This window comes from Chiloscyllium plagiosum, unplaced genomic scaffold, assembly GCF_037043375.1.
Source record: "Chiloscyllium plagiosum isolate Xiang-an unplaced genomic scaffold, Cpla_swu_hap1 HiC_scaffold_50, whole genome shotgun sequence".
Taxonomy (NCBI): Eukaryota; Metazoa; Chordata; class Chondrichthyes; order Orectolobiformes; family Hemiscylliidae; genus Chiloscyllium; species Chiloscyllium plagiosum.
In genome coordinates, this window is record NW_028270188.1 from 57,111,266 (window position 1) to 57,128,109 (window position 16,844).

The 16,844-nt window shown below is 53.4% G+C and overlaps 2 protein-coding genes across 5 annotated transcripts in view; one reads left to right on the forward strand and one right to left on the reverse strand.

Annotated features, from left to right (window-relative positions):
- Window positions 1-13,273, reverse strand: part of gatad2b (GATA zinc finger domain containing 2B) — an 87,131-nt gene extending 73,858 nt beyond the window's left edge. For all 4 annotated transcript variants that reach the window (XM_087985073.1, XM_087985072.1, XM_087985074.1 and 1 more), the window contains exons 1-2: window positions 12,935-13,273; window positions 11,105-11,234 (exon numbers count right to left, since the gene is read on the reverse strand). In XM_087985073.1, coding sequence (XP_087841199.1) covers window positions 11,105-11,234; window positions 12,935-13,263 — 459 coding nt within the window. In that variant the 5' untranslated portion in view covers window positions 13,264-13,273. The remainder of the gene's footprint in view (window positions 1-11,104; window positions 11,235-12,934) is intronic.
- A 1,258-nt stretch (window positions 13,274-14,531) lies between these two features.
- LOC148135325 (uncharacterized) overlaps window positions 14,532-16,844 on the forward strand; it is a 94,175-nt gene continuing 91,862 nt past the window's right edge. Inside the window, exon 1 of the mRNA XM_087985121.1 lies at window positions 14,532-14,542. Within this exon, the coding sequence (XP_087841247.1) occupies window positions 14,532-14,542 (11 nt within the window). The remainder of the gene's footprint in view (window positions 14,543-16,844) is intronic.

Genomic DNA, 16,844 nt, shown 5'->3' on the forward strand with positions numbered 1-16,844 from the left:
CTGTATAACGGGCTGGAGGAGGGAGCTGAATGGCCTTAGTTTCTGTGTAACTGGCTGGAGGAGGGGGCTGAATGGCCTTAGTTTCTGTGTAACGGGCTGGAGGAGAGGGCTGAATGGCCTTAGTTTCTGTATAACGGGCTGGAGGAGGGAGCTGAATGGCCTTAGTTTCTGTGTAACGGGCTGGAGGAGGGGGCTGAATGGCCTTAGTTTCTGTATAACGGGCTGGAGGAGGGAGCTGAATGGCCATAGTTTCTGTGTAACGGGCTGGAGGAGGGGGCTGAATGGCCTTAGTTTCTGTATAATTGGCTTGAGGAGGGGGGCTGAATGGCCTTAGTTTCTGTGTAACTGGCTGGAGGAGGGGGCTGAATGGCCTTAGTTTCTGTGTAACAGGCTGGAGGAGGGGGCTTAATGGCCTTAGTTTCTGTGTAACAGGCTGGAGGAGGGGGCTGAATGGCCTTAGTTTCTGTGTAATTGGCTGGAGGAGGGGGGCTGAATGGCCTTAGTTTCTGTGTAATGGGCTGGAGGAGGGGGCTGAATGGCCTTAGTTTCTGTGTAACGGGCTGAAGGAGGGGGCTGAATGGCCTTAGTTTCTGTGTAATGGGCTGGAGGAGGGGGCTGAATGGCCTTAGTTTCTGTGTAACGGGCGAGAGGAGGGGGCTGAATGGCCTTAGTTTCTGTGTAACAGGCTGGAGGAGGAGGCTGAATGGCCTTAGTTTCTGTGTAACAGGCTGGAGGAGGGGGCTGAATGGCCTTAGTTTCTGTGTAACAGGCTGAAGGAGGGGGCTGAATGGCCTTAGTTTCTGTGTAATGGGCTGGAGGAGGGGGCTGAATGGCCTTAGTTTCTCTGTAACGGGCTGGAGGAGGGGGCTGAATTACCTTAGTTTCTGTGTAACGGGCTGGAGGAGGGGACTGAATGGCCTTAGTTTCTGTGTAACGGGCTGGAGGAGGGGGCTGAATGGCCTTAGTTTCAGTATAATGGGCTGGAGGAGGGAGCTGAATGGCCTTAGTTTCTGTGTAACGGGCTGGAGGAGGGGGCTGAATGGCCTTAGTTTCTGTATAACGGGCTGGAGGAGGGGGCTGAATGGCCTTAGTTTCTGTGTAACGGGCTGGAGGAGGGGGCTGAATGGCCTTAGTTTCTGTGTAACGGGCTGGAGGAGGGGGCTGAATGGCCTTAGTTTCTGTGTAACAGGCTGGAGGAGGGGGCTGAATGGCCTTAGTTTCTGTGTAACGGGCTGGAGGAGGGGACTGAATGGCGTTAGTTTCTGTATAACGGGCTGAAGGAGGGGGCTGAATGGCCTTAGTTTCTGTGTAACGGGCTGGAGGAGGGGGCTGAATGGCCTTAGTTTCTGTGTAACGGGAGGGAGGAGGGGGCTGAATGGCCTTCGTTTCTGTGTAACAGGCTGGAGGAGGGGGCAGAAAGGCCTTAGTTTCTGTGTAATGGGCTGGAGGAGGGGGCTGAATGGCCTTAGTTTCTGTGTAACGGGCTGGAGGAGGGGGCTGAATGGCCTTAGTTTCTGTTTAATGGGCTGGAGGAGGAGGCTGAATGGCCTTAGTTTCTGTGTAATGGTCTGGACCAGGGGGCTGAATGGCCTTAGTTTCTGTGTAACGGGCTGGAGGAGGGGGCTGAATGGCCTTAGTTTCTGTGTAATGGGCTGGAGGAGGGGGCTGAATGGCCTTAGTTTCTGTATAATGGGCTGGAGGTGGAGGCTGAATGGCCTTAGTTTCTGTGTAATGGGCTGGACCAGGGGGCTGAATGGCCTTAGTTTCTGTGTAACAGGCTGGAGGAGGGGGCTGAATGGCCTTAGTTTCTGTGTAACAGGCTGGAGGAGGGGGCTGAATGGCCTCAGTTTCTGTGTAATGGGCTGGACCAGGGGGCTGAATGGCCTTAGTTTCTGTGTAACAGGCTGGAGGAGGGGGCTGAATGGCCTTAGTTTCTGTGTAACGGGCTGGAGGAGGGGGCTGAATGGCCTTAGTTTCTGTGTAACAGGCTGGAGGAGGGGGCTGAATGGCCTTAGTTTCTGTGTAACGTGCTGGAGGAGGAGGCTGAATGGCCTTAGTTTCTGTGTAATGGGCTGGAGGAGGGGGGCAGAAAGGCCTTAGTTTCTGTGTAATGGGCTGGAGGAGGGGGCTGAATGGCCTTAGTTTCTGTGTAACGGGCTGGAGGAGGGGGCTGAATGGCCTTAGTTTCTGTTTAATGGGCTGGAGGAGGAGGCTGAATGGCCTTAGTTTCTGTGTAATGGTCTGGACCAGGGGGCTGAATGGCCTTAGTTTCTGTGTAACGGGCTGGAGGAGGGGGCTGAATGGCCTTAGTTTCTGTGTAATGGTCTGGACCAGGGGGCTGAATGGCCTTAGTTTCTGTGTAACGGGCTGGAGGAGGGGGCTGAATGGCCTTAGTTTCTGTGTAATGGGCTGGAGGAGGGGGGCTGAAAGGCCTTAGTTTCTGTGTAACAGGCTGGAGGAGGGGGCTGAATGGCCTTAGTTTCTGTGTAACAGGCTGGAGGAGGGGGCTGAATGGCCTTAGTTTCTGTGTAACGGGCTGGAGGAGGGGGCTGAATGGCCTTAGTTTCTGTGTAACGGGCTGGAGGAGGGGGCTGAATGGCCCTAGTTTCTGTGTAATGGTCTGGACCAGGGGGCTGAATGGCCTTAGTTTCTGTGTAACGGGCTGGAGGAGGGGGCTGAATGGCCTTAGTTTCTGTATAACGGGCTGGAGGAGGGGGCTGAATGGCCTTAGTTTCTGTGTAACGGGCTGGAGGAGGGGGCTGAATGGCCGTAGTTTCTGTATAACGGGCTGGAGGAGGGGGCTGAATGGCCTTAGTTTCTGTATAACGGGCTGGAGGAGGGGGCTGAATGGCCTTAGTTTCTGTCTAACGGGCTGGAGGTGGGGGCTGAATGGCCTTAGTTTCTGTGTAACGGGCTGGAGGAGGGGGCTGAATGGCCTTAGTTTCTGTATAACGGGCTGGAGGATGGGGCTGAATGGCCTTAGTTTCTGTGTAACGGGCTGGAGGAGGGGGCTGAATGGCCTTAGTTTCTGTGTAATGGGCTGGAGGAGTGGGCTGAATGGCCTTAGTTTCTGTGTAACGGGCTGGAGGATGGGGCTGAATGGCCTTAGTTTCTGTGTAACGGGCAGGAGGAGGGGGCTAAATGGCCTTAGTTTCTGTGTAACGGGCTGGAGGATGGGGCTGAATGGCCTTAGTTTCTGTGTAACGGGCTGGAGGATGGGGCTGAATGGCCTTAGTTTCTGTGTAACGGGCTGGAGGATGGGGCTGAATGGCCTCCAGTTGCAGTGATCCTGTTGACCTAAGTAATGAGAGGGAGGTCCTGATGTTAAATCAGAAGGAAGGTGAAAGTGAGACAGAGACAGAAACGGAGATTCAGGCTTGTGACCGTCCTGTTCAGATTGTTCACAGCGCCGGACGGAGATTTCCCTTCAAACCTTTTTTAAATATTGCCAATGTATCCGAGTCTGACATGCCAAGGGAAAGAAGTCACAGGTTCAACCTCACTCATGTGACTCCAAACAGGACAGAGCGATACTTGGCTGGGGTGTCAAAGCATCCCGACAGTGCGGAAACAGGCCGTTCGGCCCAACAAGTCCACACCGACCCTCCGAAGAGTAACCCACCCAGACCCACACCCCTACCCTATATTTACCCCTGATTAATGCACCTCACCTGCACATCCCTGGGCACTACGGGACAATTTAGGATGGCCAATCCACCCTAACCTGCACATCCCTGGGCACTATGGGACAATTTAGCATGGCCAATCCACCCTAACCTGCACATCCCTGGGCACTATGGGACAATTTAGCATGGCCAATCCACCCTAACCTGCACACCCCTGGGCACTATGGGACAATTTAGCATGGCCAATCCACCCTAACCTGCACATCCCTGGGCACTATGGGACAATTTAGCATGGCCAATCCACCCTAACCTGCACATCTATGGGCACTATGGGACAATTTAGCATGGCCAATCCACCCTAACCTGCCCATTCCTGAACACTACAGGACAATTTAGCATGGCCAATTCACCCTATCCTGCACATCCCTGGGCACTACGGGACAATTTAGCATGGCCAATCAACCCTAACCTGCACATCTATGGGCACTATGGGACAATTTAGCATGGCCAATCCACCCTAACCTGCACATCTATGGGCACTATGGGACAATTTAGCATGGCCAATCCACCCTAACCTGCACATCCCTGGGCACTATGGGACAATCTAGCATGGCCAATCCACCCTAACCTGCACATCCCTGGGCACTATGGGACAATTTAGCATGGCCAATCCACATCTTTGGACTGTGGGAGGAATCCGGAGCACCCAGAGGAAATCCACGCAGACACGGGGAGAATGTGCAAACTCCACACAGAGTCGCCTGAGGGTGGAATCGAACCCGGGTCCCTGGCGCAGTGCGGCAGTGGTGCTAACCAATGAGCCACCCCTTTGAGATAGTCTTGTGTGGGTTTCAGGCCCGGTGTTACCTTTGAGGCAAAAGCTTGCTCTGTTGGGTTCAGATCGTAAATAGCCCTGAGCCTCCACTGTACACACCCAGCCTTGTGATGGCTCTGACACCTACAGCCTAAAGCAGGACAGGGTGTGTGACAGCAGCAATGCTGGGCTGGGAATCCCAGATCCAGCATCCTGACACGCCCTGGGAAATTTCTAAAAGCTACACTTCCTTTTCTCTAATTCCTGTCAGACAGGATGTCCTGAAGCACCCAACAATCAATAAAGGACCTATTTTATGGTGAAGAGGATTAAACACAGGCCTGATGGGCTCTAAAGGTTGGAATCTATGGTTTACTGAGCAAACGGAACCTATCTCTTTTTTAACCCATGATGTGGAGGTGCCGGTGTTGGACTGGGGTGGACAAAGTTAACAATCACACAACTCCAGGTAATAGTCCAACAGGTTTATTTGGATGGACTAGCTTTCAGAGTGCTCCGAAATCACCTGATGAAGGAGCGGTGCTCCAAAAGTTAGTGCTTCCAAATAAACTTGTTGGACTATAACCTGGTGTTGTGTGATTTTTAATTTATTTTACCCAGACACAGTTGTCCTGTGCTATCATGAAGTACAGAAACACACACACACACACTCCCCTGTATACACCGGCGCAGAAACACACACACACCCTGTATACACCGGCGCAGAAACACACACACACACAAACACACACTCCCCTGTATACACCGGCGCAGAAACACACACACACACACTCCCCTGTATACACCGGCGCAGAAACACACAAACACACACTCCCCTGTATACACCGGCGCAGAAACACACAAACACACACTCCCCTGTATACACCGGCGCAGAAACACACACACACTCCCCTGTATACACCGGCGCAGAAACACACACACACTCCCCTGTATACACCGGCGCAGAAACACACACACACACTCCCCTGTATACACCGGCGCAGAAACACACACACACACACTCCCCTGTATACACCGGTGCAGAAACACACACACACACACTCCCCTGTATACACCGGCGCAGAAACACACACACACTCCCCTGTATACACCGGCGCAGAAACACACACACACACTCCCCTGTATACACCGGCGCAGAAACACACACACACTCCCCTGTATACACCGGCGCAGAAACACACACATACTCTCCCCTGTGTACACCGGCGCAGAAACACACACACACACTCCCCTGTGTACACCGGCGCAGAAACACACACACACACTCCCCTGTGTACACCAGCGCAGAAACACACACACACACTCCCCTGTGTACACCGGCGCAGAAACACACACACACACTCCCCTGTGTACACCGGCGCAGAAACACACACACACCCTCCCCTGTATACACCGGCGCAGAAACACACACACACACTCCCCTGTGTACACCGGCGCAGAAACACACACACACCCTCCCCTGTATACACCGGCGCAGAAACACACACACACCCTCCCCTGTATACACCGGCGCAGAAACACACAAACACACTCCCCTGTATACACCGGCGCAGAAACACACACACACACTCCCCTGTATACACTGGCGCAGAAACACACACACACACTCCCCTGTATACACCGGCGCAGAAACACACACACACACACTCCCCTGTATACACCGGCGCAGAAACACACACACACACACTCCCCTGTGTACACCGGCGCAGAAACACACACACACACACTCCCTGTATACACCGGCGCAGAAACACACACACTCCCCTGTGTATACCAGCGCAGACATATACACACACACACTCCCCTGTATATACCGGCGCAGAAACACACACACACACACTCCCCTGTGTACACTGGCGCAGAAACACACACACACACACTCCCCTGTATACACCGGTGCAGAAACACACACACACACTCCCCTGTATACACTGGCGCAGAAACACACACACACACTCCCCTGTGTACACCGGCGCACAAACACACACACACACTCCCCTGGATACACCGGCGCAGAAACACACACACACTCCCCTGTATACACCGGCGCAGAAACACACACACACACTCCCCTGTATACACCGGCGCCGAAACAAACACACACACTCCCCTGTATACACCGGCGCAGAAACAAACACACACACTCCCCTGTATACACCGGCGCAGAAACACACACACACACTCCCCTGTATACACCGGCGCAGAAACACACACACACACTCCCCTGTATACACCGGCGCAGAAACACACACACACACTCCCCTGTGTACACCGGCGCAGAAACAAACACACACACTCCCCTGTATACACCGGCGCAGAAACACACACACACACTCCCCTGTATACACCGGCGCAGAAACACACACACACTCCCCTGTGTACACCGGCGCAGAAACACACACACACACTCCCCTGTATACACCGGCGCAGAAACACACACACACACACACACTCCCCTGTATACACCGGCGCAGAAACACACACACTCCCCTGTGTACACCGGCGCAGAAACACACACACACACTCCCCTTGTATACACTGGCGCAGAAACACACACACACACTCCCCTGTATACACCGGCGCAGAAACACACACACACACACACTCCCCTGTATACAGTGGCACAAAAACATACACACAATCTCCCCTGTATACACTGGCGCCGAAACACACACACACTCTCCCCTGTATACACTGGCGCAGAAACACAAACACACCGAAACAGATACATGCACACTCCCACCTTTACACTCACCCGCTCACACACACTCCCCTGTATACACTGGCGCAGAAACACACACACACACACACTCCCCTGTATGCACTGGCGCAGAAACACACACACACTCCCCTGTGTACACTGGCGCAGAAACACACACACACATTGAAACAGGTACGTGCACACTCCCACCTTTACACTCACCCGCTCACACACACCCATAGACAAACACACACACTCTCCCCTGTATATACTGTCGCAGAAACACACACACACTGAAACAGGTACGTGCACACTCCCACCATTACACTCACCCGCTCACACACACCCATAGACAAACACACACACTCCCCAGTATACACTGACGCAGAAACACATACACACACACACACTGAAACAGGTACGTGCACACTCCCACCATTACACTCACCCGCTCACACACATCCATAGACAAACACACACACTCCCCAGTATACACTGGCGCAGAAACACACACACACACTCCCCTGTATACTGTGGCACAGAAACACACACACACTCTCCCCTGTATACACTGGCGCAGAAACACACACACACTCTCCCCTGTATACACTGGCGCAGAAACACACACACACCGAAACAGGTATGTGCACACTCCCACCATTACACTCACCCGCTCACACACACCCATAGACAAACACACACACACACTCCCCTGTATACACTGGCGCAGAAACACACACACACACTCCCCTGTATACAGTGGCACAGAAACACACACACACTCTCCCCTGTATACACTGGCGCAGCAACACACACACACCGAAATAGGTACGTGCACACTCCCACCTTTACACTCACCCGCTCACACACACCCTAGACAAACACACACACACTCCCCTGTATACACTGGCGCAGAAACACACACCACACACATTGAAACAGGTACGTGCACACTCCCACCATTACACCCACCCGCTCACACACAACCATAGACAAACGCGCAGACACCCACACACACACACTCTCCCCTGTATACACTGGCGCAGAAACACACACACACCGAAACAGGTACGTGCACATTCCCCCCATTACACTCACCCGCTCACACACACCCATAGACAAACACACACACACTCCCCTGTATACACTGGCGCAGAAACACACACACACACACTCCCCTGTATACACTGGCGCAGAAACACACACACACACTCCCCTGTATACACTGGCGCAGAAACACACACACACACTTCCCTGTATACACTGGCGCAGAAACACACACACACTCCCCTGTATACACTGGCGCAGAAACACACACACACTCCCCTCTACACACCGGCGCAGAAACACACACACACACACTCCCCTGTATACACCGGCGCAGAAACACACACACACACACACTCCCCTATATACACCGCGCAGAAACACACACACTCCCCTATATACACCGCGCAGAAACACACACACTCCCCTGTATACACCGGCGCAGAAACACACACACTCGCCTGTATACACCGGTGCAGAAACACACATACACACCGAAACAGGTACGTGCACACTCCCACCATTACACCCACCCGTTCACAAACGCCCATAGACAAACACACACACACACTCCCCTGTATACACTGGCGCAGAAATACACACACACACTCCCCTGTATACACTGGCACAGAAACACACACACACACACCGAAACAGGTACATGCACACTCCCACCATTACACTCACTCGCTCACACACACCCATAGACAAACACACACACAGTCGCCTGTATAAACCGGCGCAGAAACACACACACACCGAAACAGGTACGTGCACACTCCCACCATTACACCCACCCGCTCACACACAATAGACAAACACACACACACTCCCCTGTACACACTGTCACAGAAACACACACACACACCGAAACAGGTACATGCACACTCCCACCATTACACCCACCCGCTCACACACACCCATAGACAAACACACACACACTCCCCTGTATACACTGGCGCAGAAATACACACACACACACATTGAAACAGGTACATGCACACTCCCACCATTACACCCACCCGCTCACACACAACCATAGACAAACGCGCGCGCAGACACACACACACACACACTCTCCCCTGTATACACTGGCGCAGAAACACACACACACACCGAAACAGGTACGTGCACACTCCCACCATTACACCCACCCGCTCACACACACCCATAGACAAACACACACACACTCCTCTGTATATACTGGCGCAGAAATACACACACACACACACACATTGAAACAGGTACATGCACACTCCCACCATTACACCCACCCGCTCACACACAACCATAGACAAACGCGCAGACACACACACGCAGAAACACACACACACACACACGCGCAGAAACACACACACACACCGAAACAGGTACATGCACACTCCCATCTTTACACTCACTCGCTCACACACACCCAGAGACAAATACAGACACTCTCCCCTGTATACACTGGCGCAGAAACACACACACACTGAAACAGGTACGTGCACACTCCCACCATTACACCCACCCGCTCACCCACACCCAGAGACAAACACACACACACTCCCCTGTATACACTGGCGCAGAAACACACACACACACCGAAACAGGTACGTGCACACTCCCACCATTACACTCACCCGCTCACACACACCCATAGACAAACACACACACACTCCCCTGTATACACTGGCGCAGAAATACACACACACACTCCCCTGTATACACCGGCGCAGAAACACACACAAACCGAAACAGGTACGTGCACACTCCCACCATTACACTCACCCGCTCACACACACCCATAGACAAACACACACACACTCCCCTGTATACACTGGCGCAGAAACACACACACACACACTCCCCTGTATACACTGGTGCAGAAACACACACACACACACTCCCCTGTATACACTGGTGCAGAAACACACGCACTGAAACAGGTACGTGCACACTCCCACCATTACACCCACCCGCTCGCACACACACCCACCTGCTCGCACACATACACCCACCCGCTCACACACACACACTCCCCTGTATACACTGGCGCAGAAACACACACACACACTGAAACAGGTACGTGCACACTCCCACCATTACACTCACCCGCTCACACACACCCATAGACAAACACACACACACTCCCCTGTATACACTGGCGCAGAAATACACACACACACTCCCCTGTATACACCGGCGCAGAAACACACACAAACCGAAACAGGTACGTGCACACTCCCACCATTACACTCACCCGCTCACACACACCCATAGACAAACACACACACACTCCCCTGTATACACTGGCGCAGAAACACACACACACACACTCCCCTGTATACACTGGCGCAGAAACACACACACACACGCACTGAAACAGGTACGTGCACACTCCCACCATTACACCCACCCGCTCGCACACACACCCACCCGCTCGCACACATACACCCACCCGCTCGCACACATACACCCGCTCACACACACATACACCCGCTCACACACACACCCACCCGCTCGCACACATACACCCACCCGCTCGCACACATACACCCGCTCACACACACATACACCCGCTCACACACACATACACCCGCTCACACACACATACACCCGCTCTCACACACATACACCCGCGCACACACACATACCCCCGCTCTCACACACACATACCCCCACTCACACACACATACACCCGCTCACATACATATGCACCCGCTCACATACATATGCACCCGCTCACACACACACCCACCCGCTCACACACACATACACCCGCTGTCACATACGGCTGGACACCACACCAGTGCGCCCAGTTCTTGTTGGCACATACACAGGTTGGCTGGGAGTGAGGTGGCAGCATTTCACCCACGCGGAGTGGGGAGTTCGGACGTACGGCTGGCCGCTTACCTTGAAGAGCTCCAGGTTCGCCACCTTGTGGCGGTCTTCATACCTGCCGTTGGCCCGCGGGCTGGACGCCTCGTTGTCCGACAGCACGATGATGTCCGGCGAGGGGGTGCTCCGCTCTCTATCCGCGTCGCTGCAGGGGAGCGAGGAAGACACACATCACGCCCCTGTCTTGCAGAAGATTCTCCCCCCAGTCCCACCCAAACCCTGCACTCGTGTGAGCTGGTCTGTCCACATTAACTGCAGGCAGGCAGGTGGTGGATATTAACCGGTTTGTGACTCTATGCAGAATGCATAAAGTTCTCAGCTGAGGGGAGAGGTGCAAGTGTTAGAAGGGAGACTCCCATTTGTCAGTGAAGACTAGTGAGGGGTGCACATTTGCCATGGAAAGGGGCAGCTCCAACTACGCTCATGAATCTCAACACCATCCAGGACAAAGCAGCCTCCCGCTTGACTGGGACCACATCCAAGCCTTCCACCCCCGACGCTCAGTGGCAGCAGTATGTACCACCTACAAGACACACTGCAGAAATTCACCCAAGATCCTCAGACAGCACCTTCCAGACAGACCCACGACCACTTCCACCTGGAAGTACCAGGGCAGCAGAAACATGGGAACACCAGCCCCTGCGAGTTTCCTCTTAGCCACGTCCGCCATCCTCACTTGGACGCTCCTTCACTGGCATTTTCTGGAATTCCCTGCCAAACAGCATTGTGGTTTAACCGACGGCATGTGGACTGCAGCGGTTCAAGAAGGCAGCTCACCATCACCTTCTCAAGGGGTAACTAGAGATGGATAATAAGTGCTGCGCCCACATCCCAACAATCAATTCAAAACACTCGTGCGCTCTCTGTTACCACCCCATACCTTCCAAATTAAGGTACAGACTCCATGTGCTGTGAGCTAGTCTATATCATCACCCTCCACATCGACAGGATCTGAATCCTCACAGGGCTTGGTACAGCAAATCAGGGCAAGACCTATGCCCTTAATGGCAGGGTCCTGGGGAGTGTTGCTGAACAAAGAGACCTTGTTCATAGTTCCTTGAAACTAGAGTCGCAGGTAGACAGGGTAGTGAAGAAGGCATTTGTCATGTTTGCCTTTATTGGTCTGAGTATAGGAGTCGGGGGGTCATGTTGCGGCTGTACAGGACATTGGTTGGGCTATTTTTGGACTACTGTGCTCAATTCAGGAAAGGCGTTGTTCAGCTTAAAAGGGTGCAGAAAAGATTTACAAGGATGTTGGAGGGTTTGAGCTACAGGGAGAGGCTGAATAGGCTGGGGCTGTTTTCCCTGGAGCGTCAGAGGCTGAGGGGGTGACCTTCTAGAGGTTTATAAAATCATGAGGGGGATGGATAGGGTAAATAGACAAGGTCTTTTTTCCCAGCATAGGGGAGTCCAGAACTAGAGGGGCATAGGTTTAGGGTGAGAGGGGAAAGGGCCCTAAGGGGCAACTTTTTCACACAGAGGGTGATGCGTGTGTGGAATGAGCTGCCAGAGGAAGTGGTGGAGGCTGGTACAATGACAACATTTAAAAGGGTGGGTATATGAATAGGAAGGGTTCAGAGAGATTTGGGCCAAGTGCTGACAAATGTGACAAGATTAATTTGGGATATCTGGTTAGCATGGACACGTTACACTGAAGGCTCTGCTTCTGTGCTGTATGTCTCTATGACTCTAAACGGGACTAGAGCGATTTAGGATATTGGATTGGTGTGGACTGATGGGTCTGTTTCCGTGAGGTACATCTCCTGACCTCTGACCCACTCCCTGCCCCCACCTTCTTTCACACACACACACACTCTCCCGTGGCCCTGTGCTGAGGGCTTTTACCTCTTGTGGGCGCTCATGTCGACAGGCTCGTCCCCCATGTTCTCCTTGCCTGCTTTGCCCATGCTGCGGATCTCCAGGCGGGGCTTCAGGCTGCCGTTCAGCTTCTCCTCGCCCGCCTTCTGGTGCTCGGCTTTGACCACCAGGTCCTGGGGCATCTCGGGGCCGGCCAGGTCCTTGCGTTTCAGCAGGGCCAGCATCTTCAGCCGCTCCATCGCCTCGTGGCCCTCCATCTTCAGCCGCTTGGCCACCACGTCGTCCCGCTCCTCGGCCCGGTCCAGGCCTCGCTTCAGCAGGTGGAGCCTCAGGGCATCGTCCGTCATTCTGTCCATCCTGCCAGCGCTGCTGGGGCAGGAGAGGAAGCAAGGGCATAGAGATTAGCTTCGACTGCAGGCTCACGATGTCACGCTCCCAGTACATCCCCCCAGTAATGCTCAACGTCCCAGAATATTGTGGGGAGCTTTGTTCAGCAAATCTGAAGACCAAACCAGGACAGCTGACAGGGGGCCAAATCCTCAGCCAGGGAGTTTGATAAAGGAAAAAAAAGAGAGAGGGATGGGTTTAGGCAGAAAGAGAACGAGAGGAGGGGTTTAGGCAGAGATAAGGGAGGCTTTAAGCAGAGATAAAGGGCATTTAGGCAAAATAGGAAGTAGTTAGGCAGACAGAGAGGGGTTTAAGCTGAGAGGGGCTTTAAACAGAGATAAGAGAGAGTTTTAAGCAGATATAAGAGAGGGGATTAGGCAGGGAGTGAGGTGCTGGAAAAGCACAGCAGATCAGGCAGTATCTGAGGAGCAAGAGAACTGATGTTTCCAGCAAAAGCTCTTCATCAAGAAGGGGCTATGCCCGAAATGTTGACTCTCCTGCACCTCGGATGCTGCCCGGCCTGCTGTGCTTTTCCAGCACCGCACTCTTGACTCTGTTCTCCAGCATTTGCAGTCCCTCCCATTCTCCCAGAGGTAGGAGAGGGGATTAGGCAGAGAGTGACAGGGGTCTGATAAAAATTAAACAGGCCCATATAAATACTTTGGTCAGAATCTGGGAACACTACAGTGAGTAACTCACTTCCCGACTACTCTCAAACGTCTGATCCACCATCGACAAGGCACATCCCTTAGTGCCCAGGGATGTGCAGGTTAGGGTGGATTGGCCATGCTAAATTGTCCCATAGTGCCCAGGGATGTGAAGGTTAGGGTGGATTGGCCGTGCTAAATTGTCCCATAGTGCCCAGGGATGTGCAGGTTAGGGTGGATTGGCCATGCTAAATTGTCCCGTAGTGTCCAGGGATGTACAGGTTAGGGTGGATTGGCCGTGCTAAATTGTCCCATAGTGCTCAGGGATGTGCAGGTTAGGGTGGATTGGCCATGCTAAATTGTCCCATAGTGCCCAGGGATGTGCAGGTTAGGGTGGATTGGCCCTGCTAAATTGTCCCATAGTGTCCACGGATGTGCAGGTTAGGGTGGATTGGCCATGGGTTACAGGGATAGGTTACGTGGAGTGGGGGTGGGGGGTGGGGATGTGAATTTGATGGGCTGAATGGCCTGCTTCCACACTGGATGGATTCTATGATCCCTGGAATGAAGGGTTTATCCTGGGTGGCACGATGGCTCAGAGGTTAGCACTGCTACCTCACAGCGCCAGGCACACGGATTCGATTCTCACTTCGGGACAACTGTCTCTGTGGAGTTTGCACATTCTCCCTGTGTCCGCATGGGTTTCCTCCTACAGTCCAAGGATGTGCAGTTTAGGTGAATTGGCCATGCTAAATTGCCCCATAGTGTGAGGTATATTAGGCAGGGGAATGGGTCTGGGTGGGTTAGCCTTCGGAGGGTCAGTGTGGACTTGTTGGGCCGAATGACTTGTTTCCACACTGTAGGGGAACCCAATCTAATCCAATGAAACAAGGCTGAATAGTTTGACTGTTGTTTACTTGTATTGGGAAGAATGGGAAGGTGGATTTATTAAAACAGAGGGGATTCGACAGGGTGGATTGTGGAGGTTCTGTGTTTGCAGGCAAGGCCAGGACTACAGATCACAGCAGGAAGACGGACTCCCTTTTCAAAAAATACAGAGACAAAGAGAAACAATACCAATGTTAGCTCGTGGAATTCTCTCCCACAGAAGGTGCTGGCGGGCTGGGTTGTTAATGTGATCTCCACCCACATCATCTACTGCATCCGCTGCAGCCTCCTCTATATTGGGGAGACAGGCCGCCTACTTGCGGAGCGTTTCAGAGAGCACCTCTGGGCCACCCGGACGAACCAACCCAACCACCCTGTAGCACAGCATTTCAACTCCCCCTCCCACTCCACCGAGGATATGCAGGTCATTGGACTCATCCACCGCCAAACCACAACAACCCGACGGTCGGAGGAGGAGCGTCTTATCTTCCGACTGGGAACCTTCCAACCACAGGGGATGAACTTGGACTTCACCAGTTTCTTCATCCCCCCTCCCCCCACCTTGTCTCAGCCAAATCCCTCCAGCCCGGCACCGCCTTCCTGACCTGCAGTCTTCTTCTTGACCTCTCCGCCTCCATCCTACTCCGACCTATCACCCTCACCTTGACCTCTTTCCACCTATCACATTTCCAATGCCCCTCCTCCAAGTCCCTCCTCCCTACCTTTTATCTTCTCCTGCTGAACACTCTCTGCTCATTCCTGAAGAAGGGCCTGTGCCCGAAACGTCGAATCTCCTGTTCCCTGGATGCTGCCTGACCTGCTGTGCTGTTCCAGCAATAAAGTTTCAACTTTGATCTCCAGCATCTGCAGACCTCACTTTCTCCTCGATAGATTTACAACAGCCAAGGAGGAGAGGCAGGGGATTGAAAGGAAGCGAGAATTGAGACCTCAATTGTGACCTAATTGAATGGGCGAGGCCTAGACCCAGGCCCCGTGGAACCTGCACCCACAGAGAGTGCTTGAGATGAAAGAATAGATTAGATTAGAGTCCCTCCAGTGTGGAAACAGGCCCTTTGGCCCGACAAGTCCACACTGACCCTAGGACGAGTAACCCACCAGACCCGTTTCCCTCTGACTAATGCACCTGACACTACGGGGCAATTTAGCGTGACCGATTCACCTGAGCTGCACTTCTTTGGACTGTGAGAGGAAACCAGAGGAAAGCCACGAAGGGGAGATGCACTGAAGGGGAAGTGGGGTAACACCCGAGGGAGAGAGGAAGGGGGGAACTCTGCTGGTGGTGGTGTTGGGGGAGGGGTGGGTGATATGAGGAGTGGAGTATGTGCCAAATGGCCTGTTCCTGTGCTGCGCAGGCAGTGTAACTTTACAAAGCTATTAACTTTGGCCTTCCAACAACATCTCCTCGCTCTCGCACAAGGCCCACATTCTTACTGTTGAATGTAATTACCTTAAAGTAGCATTTAATTACAAGGAGCAGTGCTCTGTCATTTTAATTAAAAATAGCTTGTCGAGAAAGGGTCTGTACTCCTGCTCAGTAAACTTCTGGGCCACGTCTGAATCTGATAGCCCGTCTTCTGGGATGACTGGCTGCTTGAGTTTAAAGCTTTGGTAGGGGTTTGATAGAGTAATCATAGAGATGTTTCCACTTTCGAGGGATGCTGTGGACACACAGCGAGCAGGACATCTGCAGTCATGAAGAAAGAATGGGTGTGGGGCTCGCTCACACAGGGGGACGGGAGGGCATGGGGACTCGCTCCCGTGGGGAGGGCATGGGGACTCACTCCCATGGGGAGGGCATGGGGACTCACTCCCGTGGGGAGGGCATGGGGACTCACTCCCATGGGGAGGGCATGGGGACTCACTCCCGTGGGGAGGGCATGGGGGGACTCACTCCCGTGGGGAGGGCATGGGGGGGACTCGCTCCCGTGGGGAGGGCATGGGGGGGACTCGCTCCCGTGGGGAGGGCATGGGGGGGACTCGCTCCCGTGGAGAGG